General features: G+C 57.9%; 1 protein-coding gene across 1 annotated transcript; it reads right to left on the bottom strand.

Annotated features, from left to right (window-relative positions):
* Nucleotides 1–2,567: 2,567 nt before the first annotated feature.
* Nucleotides 2,568–8,820, bottom strand: ATP1B2 (ATPase Na+/K+ transporting subunit beta 2). The gene is made up of 7 exons (XM_047832342.1): nt 8,075–8,820; nt 6,160–6,288; nt 5,809–5,913; nt 5,488–5,693; nt 5,208–5,264; nt 4,332–4,430; nt 2,568–4,220 (listed from the first exon to the last, which is right to left on the bottom strand). The coding sequence occupies exons 1-7, from the start codon at nt 8,184–8,186 to the stop codon at nt 4,056–4,058; spliced, it is 873 nt and encodes a 290-aa protein (XP_047688298.1). The 5' UTR covers nt 8,187–8,820; the 3' UTR covers nt 2,568–4,055.
* Nucleotides 8,821–10,221: the final 1,401 nt, after the last annotated feature.

Here is a 10,221-nt window from a genome sequence, read left to right as displayed (position 1 = left end):
AAAAAAAAAGGATGGAGGGAAACCTACTTACTTTCCTAGGTAACAGAAAACACACTTAAAACGACCAAAATCGAATGAATATAGCTTGGCGTATGGGGCACCTGCATGGCTCGGTTGGTTGAGAGTCTGGCTCTCGATTTCGGCTCAGGTTGTGATCTCACAGTTCATGAGTTTGAGCCCCGCATCGGGCTCAGTGCTGATAGCGTGGACCCTGCTTGGGATTCTCTCTCTCCCTCCCTCTCTGCCCCTCCCCTGCTCACTCCCCTGTCTCTCTCTCTTTCAAAATAAATGATAAACATTAAAAAAAATTTTTTTTTTCCCCTTGGAGCTCCTGGATGGCTGAGTCAGTTGAGCATACGACTTCAGCTCAGGTCATGATCTCACAGTTCATGAGTTCAAGTCCCACATTGGGCTCTGCACGGTCAATACAGAGCCTGCTTGGGATTCCCTCTCTCCTCTCTCTCTACCCACCGCCATGCGCTCTCTCTTAAAATAAGTAAATAAACTTAAGATTTCTAAATAATAATAAATAAATAAATAAGTAGTTTTCTTATTGACTAAACTCTATGCCCAACATTTGGCTCAAACTCACCAACCCCAAGGTCAAGAACCACACGTCCTACCAACTAAGCCTGCCAGGCTCCCTAGAGTTTTTTTTTTAAAAGTAAAGTGAGGTTGGGGCGCCTGGGTGGCGCAGTCGGTTAAGCGTCCGACTTCAGCCAGGTCACGATCTCGCGGTCGGTGAGTTCACGATCTCGCGAGATCTCGAGTGATCTCGCGTGAGTTCGAGCCCCCCGTCGGCTCTGGGCTGATGGCTCGGAGCCTGGAGCCTGTTTCCGATTCTGTGTCTCCCTCTCTCTGCCCCTCCCCCGTTCATGCTCTGTCTCTCTCTGTCCCAAAAATAAATAAAAATGTTGAAAAAAAAATTAAAAAAAAAAAAAGTAAAGTGAGGTTGACAAAACTAAAAAAGTAAAACTGGACTCTGAATTACACCGCACATAAAAAGAAATAAAGATCAGGGGAATTGAAGGGAAAATAAAAATTTTAATGAAATTAAAATCCAGTCTCCCCCTGCCCCCCGCCAACACCCACAAAAATCTAGATAATAGGAATAGCTCTAGTGACTGGATGCCCAGAAACTACAAAAAAAAAAAAACTAGACATGTGAAGGAAGACCTAACACTTTTTAACAAAGAGGCAAGCATTGCTTAGGGCAGGGGGGCAGGGCAGAATTTTGCAACGCAGAAAACAGTTTCTATCTGTAGCTGTCAAGGAGCTTGAACAGATTCAGGGAAGAATGACCCAACGGGAAAAAAATACCATGCAGCCATCTAAAAAATATATACGCAGGGGCGCCCGGGGGGGGGCTCAGCCGGTTGAGTGTCCGACTTCGGCTCAGGTCATGATCTCACAGTCTGTGAGTTCGAGCCCCTTGTTGGGCTCTGTGCTGACAGCTCAGAGCCTGGAGCCTGCTTCGGATTCTGTGTCTCCCTCTCTCTCCGCCCCTCACCCACTCGCGTTCTGTCTCTGTCTCTCTCAAAAATAAATAAACATTGAAAAGAATTTTTAATTAAATAAATAAACATATGCATTCGAGCTCTACCAGGTGACATAACGGCACAAGAAAATTTATTGAGTGAAAAACAGTGAAATGCACAAAAGTGGGTCTGATTGGATCCAGTTCCGGCATGATAACGAGCAAACCCCAGCAGGTTGTGCGCGTGCATTCGCGTGTGCGTATACAACTCATTCGTGATGAAATCGTGTATACGGATGCTTGTGCAATAAAGCTCTCTTGCAAGGCAAATCCTAACTCGTTGCAAGCAAACCAACAAAAATAAAGCCCAAGAAAATAAAAAGTAGCTCTAAACCCATCCACGTATGTCACAGTAAACACCGTTCCGTGCACCTGTCTGTCCCTTTGTTTTTGTTTTTTTTTTTTTTTCCTACGCTTGCGTGTATACTTTCACCCCCAATCAGGGTCCTAACGGTTCACATTGTTTTTTGAGATCTGTTTCTTCCGGTCCACTTTCCCCATGTCCCAGGGCATTTGCTGAGGCTGTTCTCTCTCCCCAACCACCCCACCCTTTAAGGCTCTAAGAAACCTGCCACTGGAAGCCCCGGAGTAGAAAGAAAGCCCGTTGACTGCTCTGAATATTCTCCTCACTGGCTTTCTCCCCTCCCTGGAGGCACGTTTAGGTCTACCTGGCAGGAGAGTTTCTCGAGTGTTCCTCACCTCTCCCGTTAAACTGGGGAGCTCCTTGGGAGCAGGAAGTCTGTCTCTTTCATAAGTGTATCTTCACGGCGCCTAGAATGCACACAGTAGGCACTTCGTAAGTATCGCCCGACAAAGGGATATAGGCTTCCTGCCTCTCTTGCTCTGAGCCGTCTCAAAGACAGTATGAAAGAAGGAGCGATCTGGAAGGTAGACGTTTGGACACTGGATGAAGTCAAAGCTGGGAAGCAGGACCCCCGAGGCCCAGGCGGCCCCCAAATCACCCAGATCGCCTCCCTCCCCTTCCCAGAGCTCTTCCGAATGCTCAGAAAGGAACAACCCACACGCAGGGTTCCGTGTGTGATATATATTTATATATATAATTGCTCTCATTCTATTGTACTTTATCTTCTTTTTACAGTAGATCTGACACAGGCATTAAATAACTGCAGAGAGAGACCACTGGGGCGAGGGGAATGCAGGAAAACATGGGGGACCCCAAGGGAAGAGACTCAGATCCAGTGAGAGGGGAGGAGGGAAGGGTCCATCTGAAGGGGGGGGGGCGGTGTGGAGGCTGCAGGGTCAGAAAAGAAATGGGGAGTTAGAGAGGGCAGAAATGAAGGGCACGATCACTCAAGAACACCAGAGGCCCCTCACGTGACATTCTATGGGCACTACGGGGTCGTTTAAAAACGCCAAGGGGTCCCGAAGGAGGTGGGCCGAGAAGTTCAGAGCCTAGACTGGGGGGCTATGGGCAGCGTTTAGGCCGAGGGGCAGAGGAGAGGGGAGGAGCTAGTGATTAGTTGATAACGTGCTAAGAGAAGCCAGAGGGAGGAGGGGGGGGGTGGCTCCGGGCCCAGGGGAAGGAGGTGAAACAGTCCCATAGCCAGCTGACGTTTCCAAGGTGGCCACTGGGGACCCAGCCGAAATGGCTGCCCTCCCCCAGCGCTCTGGGGAAAGGGAACTTGAAGGATATTCTGGGAAAACAAACAGGGAGACAGTGAGCCGTCGGCGGCAAAAAAACAAAGTGGATGTTCAGCCTAGGTCAACCCCATCCCTCCGAAGAGTGCCTGTTTGGGTGACAGGAAGAGAACTTTCAAGAAGAACCAACAGGGACTCCTCTTCCAGACCCTCGTCCCCAGCTCGCGCCAGTCACGGCAGGGTGAGGAGAAAAATGTGCCAGAAGGCAGGGAAAAGGCCACCGAGCCACCTCGTCCTCAGTTACAGACAGTTCAGAGGAGGGAACGGGGATGGAGAGGACGTGGGGACACCCCTGCCGATGCCGGAGGAGCCGGATGAATTCAGAAGCCACCGAGACGGTGACGGTGTCGATGAGGCAGAAAGCGTGGGAGAGACAGAGGAAGGTGAATGGAGGGCCACGTTCGTGTCTGCAAACCAGGGATGGAAGGAGATGTGGGGGGGACGGGGGGGAGGTGGACGAGGGTGAAGGCAGGTGCGAAGGTGGGCAGGTGGGCAGGTGGGCGGGCAGGCAGGCATTTTCTATTGCTCTCTGGGGACAGCAGGGGTGGAGACACCCCACTCACAGCTAAACCAGAACCAGAACGGCCCCCAACTCCTCGGGCCGGCCTTCCTGGGATCCTGCCTCCCTGCCTCTGACGGAGCTGGAATCCGGAGGGGAGGGTGGAGACGGGAGGGAAGTCAGGGGACCACAGTGGCCATCAGGCTGGGTTCACAAGTAAAGAAAAGGGGCGTGAGGCTCAAACAAGTCATAGCTCTGGTATAAAAAATACCTTTGGGGCGGGTGAGGGAGGGGTCAGGCAGGGTCAGGGACATTCCAGAGGCATCCATAGGAAAGAGGTGGGGGCAGGAGGAAGGGGCCTCAGGTTTTGTTGATGCGGAGTTTGAAGGCCACGCGGCCCGCGAACTTGTCCCGCTCATCGTCTGTGGCGATGTTGGCGGCATTGATCCGGCATTCTACGTTCACCTCCACGTTGGGGGTCACGTTCAGGAACTTCACGGCCACCAGGGGCTGCGTGTAGTTCACCTGGGCCAGAGGAGGAGGGCACAGGTCCAGGCCCTTGGCAACTCCAGCCTCCTCCCCAATGACCCCGCTCCCCGGGGGGAGCCACGGGACCGGGCCTCCCACGAAACTTACGTGGAACTTTTTGCCATAGTAAGGAAAGTACATGAGGTCGATGCTGCCGTTGGCAGGGAACGTGACAAAGTGGCCGAGGTTCTCAGCATCTTCGTCCCGCTGTGGGGGAGCAGGAGGGTAGGGGGAGAGCGGGTCAGGGGCGGCGGGAACCCAGAAGCTCTCCAGACTGCCCTCTACTCTTCCTTCGCCCCGACTGACTTCTGGCTCCAATCTGCTTCCCTTGGGCTGTGAGTCTGTGTGCGCATGTGTGCAGGAGGGGCTGTCCTGTCTCTCGGTCAGACTGGGAAGTCCTGAAGGGTGTTAAGGACCCTGGAGCCGCCCACTTATCCTCCCACACCACCTCCTTACCCCGGTCTCAGCAATCGGTTTCTGGAGCAGAGCCAAGAGAGAACAGATGAGTGAGTAAGGGCTCGGAAGGAAGGGGAGGGTGTGTGTGTGTGTGCGCGTGTGTAAAGGGGGACGGGAAGTTTCTAGAGAGGACAGAGGAGGGGGGCCGCAGGGTTCCCAGGACAACTGAGTGGCCCTAACTACCAGAAACCTAAAAAGAACTGAAGAGCAAGGTGAGACACGGGAGGGGGAGCGGAAGACACGGTGATCAGGGACTGGAGAAGGTGGAAGGGGTCAGGCACAGAAGCAGAGGCCGAGGCTCGGGTGGGCTCAGACAGGTGGGTGTCTATCCACGCGAGAGCATCTAGAGAGAAGCAAGAGTGGTGGGAGCCCCTGGGAGTTGGAGCCACGCTGGCACGCCCTCTTACCCCCTTGTCCCTAGAGTGACGGGGCCTCTGACAGCAAGGGAGACAGAAAGACACGAGTGAACTACGTGCAGGCCAAGAAGGGCGAACAGACGGGCAGGTGGACAGGGCCCCACAAACTCACCTTCCCCACACAGGTAACATTCATGCTCTGATTCGCTCCCGCGTAGAAGTTGATGACCTGGAATGAAGAGAGAGGACGAGGAGTTAGAGAAACAAGGTGGCGAAGACACACGTGTCCAGCCTCCCCCCCCTCCACAGAACCTGGCCTCCCACGGCCCCACGCCTCTGGTTCTCGAAGCCGCTCAAACCTCCCCAGATCGGCCCCAGTGAAAAGCAACTGCCCGCAGATGATGACCCCAGCCCCCTCCTTCATTCTCCCTGGTGACCAAGGTCGCACGTACCCGGTTCATCTTGATGAAGACACAGGGCTGCCCGGTGCTGTAACCATAGTGGGTCGGGTCCCCGATGCCAGAGCAGTCGCCCAGCTGGGTCCGGTTGAACTGGCAGGCACGCTTCGGGTAGTTGAGGACTCCGTTGTCTGGCTGTTCGTAATAGCGCCCAGGGCGGCAGACGTCATTCTTCTGGGCTTGGATGGAATCGTTGTAAGCTAAGGAGGCAGGGGAGAGAGACAGAGAGAGTCACGGGGCCAGTGTTCTGCTTCCAGGGTCCCCCGATCGCCTGCCCAAGCCCCTGCACGGCCACATCAGCGGCCCCTCACTCACGCTCCAAAAACTTGTTGAGCTTCTGAACATGTTGGTCCCAGCTTTCAGTGTCACTGACGTTGACAATGACATCAAGATTCTCAGTCTTGGGGCGAATCATCAAGCCTGTGCCAGACAAGTGGATATACGTATACGTATGCATATCCGACGAGGGACCACACACCGGAGGGAGGAAGCCGGACACAGGGAGCAGCAGGGTGATGGACGGGGTGGGGACAGGGGGAGATCTCCTGTGACCCCACAGCACCTTCCCAGATCACAAAGCTCTCAGCTGCGGGAAACGGGAAGGAGGCAGACTTCAAGGACTTCCCCGCACGTGGTAACCGGGTCATCAGAAGCCGCATCACTCACCCGGTGTGGTCAGTCGGTCCTGGTACTTGGGGGTATGGTCAGAGACCGTCTGCAGCATGACCCACATGGTGAGGGTGAACATGGCCGTGAGGAAGCCATAGAAGACGAGGTAGAAGAGGAGAATAAAGGCTGGGGAGGAGGAAACAGGGTCAGCGGGTTCCAAGATGACCTCACCTATCCCCGCAGACCCCTCTCCCACTCAGACGTTCTGCACCCGGACGGGTCACAGAGTCTCGGGGACATCTGAGAGCCTGCCCCTGGGAGCAAAATGAGACGAGCTGGAAGCAGGCCCTGGTGTCTGGCGTCCAGCCATGACCCCCCCCCCCCCCTCCGGTCCCATAGTGAAGCCCAGCCTCGTGGAGGCCGCAAGAGACCTAACTTCTCGTTGCTGGGCCAACCCCAAGTACAGGCCGCGGTCATTCGGCATCAGATTCCGTTCCCAACTTGTCAACCATTCGCGGCCCTACAAAGGCACAGCACCTGTTACTGCCTCACGGGTCCTCGTGCTTAAAGCTGTCCGGCGCGATGAGTTTCCAAGCTGGCCCTGGCCACCATTCGCAACCAAACTCTCACCCCGCCCCTCAGAGCGCGGACCCTCACGTTCAGACAGCAAACTCTTCTCTCTCCTGGCGCCCCACAGAAGTGGCACCTTGGACGCAGCTGCCGTCTAGCTACGAAATCTCTCAGAACCGCCCCGAACCTTCAGCGGTCACCCCACCCCCCAGTTCACGCACAGCACCCGGGGGGAGGCGGTTGAGCAAAGGTAGAATGTCCCGGAGGCTTCCGGGCGGGGAGCAGGTCCTTGCTGCATGTGACACGTAACTCCGTCACTCCTCAGCCTAAGTGTCTGTTGTTGCCACCACCCAGGAACCCCTGTCCTATCTCAGACGACACTGTCCCCATGAAGCTTCTCCAGGTTTCCCCGAGCCATCACGGATCCCTTCCACCCCAGGGACTGGACTCCCCAGTTTCCCGAAGGCGAGGACTGCCCTGGTGGGTGGGCTGATGGGAACAGTGTTCAACCGGTGTGGAGGAATTGTAGGTTGTGTCACAACAGGCTCCCCTATGCTTGACCTCCCAAGCTTAACAATCCCTTTTGGAAGAATGCCACCCTTCACCTGCACTCAAGCCCAGCACCAGACCCTCGCCTGGGGACAACTCCCTCTACGCCCGAGTCTCGCAGTCCCGCTGTGGGTTGGGAAGGTCTGGACACTCTGCCGGATGATGTATGCGCACGTCTCACCACTGGTGACCACTCCTCCCTCCGCCTGCGACATCGGAGCCGAACATCCAACCTCCAAAACCTCCCAGGGCCACCCCTCTCCAACAGCCCCCCACCCACAAAGCAGCCACAGAGAAAGCTCCAAACAGCAGCGGGATACTGACAACTTCCGCTGTGAAGAGCCCCCCCCCCCCCCGCGGTCCCCCCCACCTCTCCAAGACCCGCCCCCTCATGAATGTTCCCAGGGTCCAGGGGATGGGCACGAGCTAAAAATAGACGGGCTTGGCGAGCTAGTGAGAGCCAGAGGGAGGGAAGGGGCGCTCTTCTGGGGAAGGGGGGGGCGGCCGTGTGCAGCGGACCTGCCCGGAGAGGGAGCGCCAGCGCCGCGGCGCGGACACGCGCGCAGAGCCCGCGACCCCCCGCGCGAGGGGGCTCCGCGGGGGGCGGGAAGGCGGCAGTGACCTACTTTCTCCGCCTCCGCAGCGGCCGGCCGGGGAGATTAGACCGGCGATTCGGCCCCCTCCCAGGCCGGAGCCAGGCAGGGCGGGGGGGGGGGGGGGGGGTGGGGGGGGGAGGGCAGGACGCCGGGGACCCGGGAAGGGAACCGGGGCCGAGCCCGCGGGACCTGGTGCCCCCCCGGGGCGTCGCCCGGAGGACCCCCGCCCCGCCCCGCGCGCGGCCCGCCCTGCGTACCCCAGCTGGTCCCGGTGCGGCCCATGAACTGGTGCGTCCTCGGGTTCCACACGAACTCCTTCCACTCCTCAACCACCTGCCCGCAGCTCTTCGTCTCCTTCTGGATGACCATCTCGGCGGCGGGGGGCGAGTCCCGCGCCGGGCGGGGGGCTGCGGAGAAGCTGGGGTGCGGCGCGCAGAAGCCCCCCCGCCACGCTCCGGAACGCGCGGGGAGCGAAGGCAGCGGGGGCGAGGGAGACCCTCCCCAGATGGGCAGCCGCTGCAAATTCCGGGGTGCACGGCCACGCGCTGCGGGGTGCTGGCAGCGCGGCGTGGGATGCACCGATCCGAGCGCCCCCCCACCCCGCCCCCGGGCTCCGATGAAAAGGGGGCTGGCTGTCAGAGCAGGGGAGGTTAGAAAGAGGAAGGGGTGCGACGCAGCCTCACCCCCCCAAACCTTCTAGAAACAAAATGAAAAGGGATGCAAAAACAGACGGCTGCAAAACCCGAGCGAGGCGCAGAAAAAATAGGGGTGCAAGGAGGCAAGGGAGGGGTGGGGGAGGGGGCTGCCCCGAAATCCAAGATGCAAAGAGGCCGTGGGGAGGGACCGGGTGGCCGCTCAAGGCTCTTCCGCCAAGCGGAGACCGCCACACCAGTGGTGGCTCGGCCGCGGGGGTGGGGCAGGGACGCGCAATTGGGGGACAGCCAGGGATGGGGGTCCCCCGGGCGGAGGCTCCGCTCCTCAGCAGTGCGGGGCCGGCGGGCTCGGCGCGCAGTCTTTATACTCGGCGGCGGTGGGGGGGCCCGCCCCCTTCCCACCCCCAGAAGCCCCGCCTCCTCGCCGCTGGCCCGGGCGACCTCATGCATATGCAAATATGGAGAGAGGGATTGGGTCCGCCCCCCTGCCGCCTCTTTAAGACCCGGAGGTCTCTCCCCTCCCCCCAGCCCAGGTACCACACTGGATCAGGTGGAAGAAGGGGATGGAGGGCGTGTCCGGGCGGAGTGGAGCGAAAGGGAACCCCGGAGAGAGACAGAGCTGGAGAGGGAAGCCGATCTTTGCGGCGAAGGGGCCCCAGGCCGGCCGTTGGAGACTAAGATCCGGAGACAGACAGGGCCAAATGTGAGAGGGATAGAGAAAGAGCCAGAGACCAAGAAAAACAGAAGGCACCAGCCAGGGCGCGAGACCCGCCGGGATGGAAGCTAGAACAGGCCACACAGGATGGAGAGAGGCCACCACAGGACGGAAATTCCCTTTGGGGGAGCCGCTACCAGCTCCCCCCAACACCTCCTTCTCCAATCCCACAGCCCCTGGTTCTCTCCAAGCCTAGGGGCTTCCCCATGTCCCCACCCAACTCTCCCCGTCACGTCACCACATCCCTAGCCCCTGGCATTGCCCGGAGACCCCAGCCGGGATCCAGATCTCCTCAGGTGTTGCGTCTCCCCCCAACCCCCAGGTGTGAACTCCCCCTCCCCATTTGCCCACTGGGGTCCACAGACATGGCCCATTTGAGCACCTGTTAGAGACTTTGTGCAACTCTAGCCCTGGGGAGGCAACCTCGCAGTTCTCACGGGGCTCCAGAGACCCACAGTCTAGTTGGGGAGCGGGGGAGGGGTACAGGAGCCTCTAAAGACCCCGAGTTAAGAATCATGATCTCTCTCTTTTCATCTCTCTTCGGATCTTGTCGCTTTGCCTTGGAGAGGGGTTTCTTCTCCTTCCGCCTCTCACCCAATTTCCTTGGCTCTAGTCCTCACCACTGCCAGGTTCTGACTCTCGCCCTCCTCCTCAAATTCTCTCCCTCCAGCCCAGCTTTACGGACTTGGGGGGTCTGTTCAACCAAAGCTCCCACTCAGAATGGCCCATGTGGCTGGTTTGGTGCTTTCACCATCTCGTAACTCTTCATAATTTTATCTTTGAACTTGTTAATTTGTGCGTGAAGTCCAACGGGACAACGGAGGACGCGTGTGAGCGAGGAGGTGTATGGAACGTGCCATCGTGAGGCCGCCCGGTGTAGAACTCTGGTGGACCCATCGTGCGTGCGACAGCAAGCGGGTTACGCGTCCAGCTGAATGACCTTGAACGCTAGAAGACAATGGCCTTCTAGGAGACACAGGTGACTGAGGCATCTTCTTCTTCTCCTCCCCTTTCTGGGTCCCGCTGTTTCCTGATT

Source organism: Prionailurus viverrinus, chromosome E1 (genome assembly GCF_022837055.1).
Source record: "Prionailurus viverrinus isolate Anna chromosome E1, UM_Priviv_1.0, whole genome shotgun sequence".
NCBI lineage: Eukaryota > Metazoa > Chordata > Mammalia > Carnivora > Felidae > Prionailurus > Prionailurus viverrinus.
Note: the sequence above shows the minus strand (reverse complement) of the source record. Positions and strands in the feature narration are given on the sequence as shown.

What these genes read in the sequence shown, in the direction of transcription:
- ATP1B2 (XM_047832342.1), bottom strand. Translation starts at nt 8,186, where the DNA reads ATGGTCATCCAGAAGGAGACGAAGAGCTGCGGGCAGGTGGTTGAGGAG. An exon ending in CCGCACCGGGACCAGCTGGG is followed by an intron (nt 6,289 to 8,074) that starts GTACGCAGGGCG and finishes CCTCCTCCCCAG; the next exon opens with CCTTTATTCTCCTCTTCTAC. An exon ending in GGACCGACTGACCACACCGG is followed by an intron (nt 5,914 to 6,159) that starts GTGAGTGATGCG and finishes TGTCTGGCACAG; the next exon opens with GCTTGATGATTCGCCCCAAG.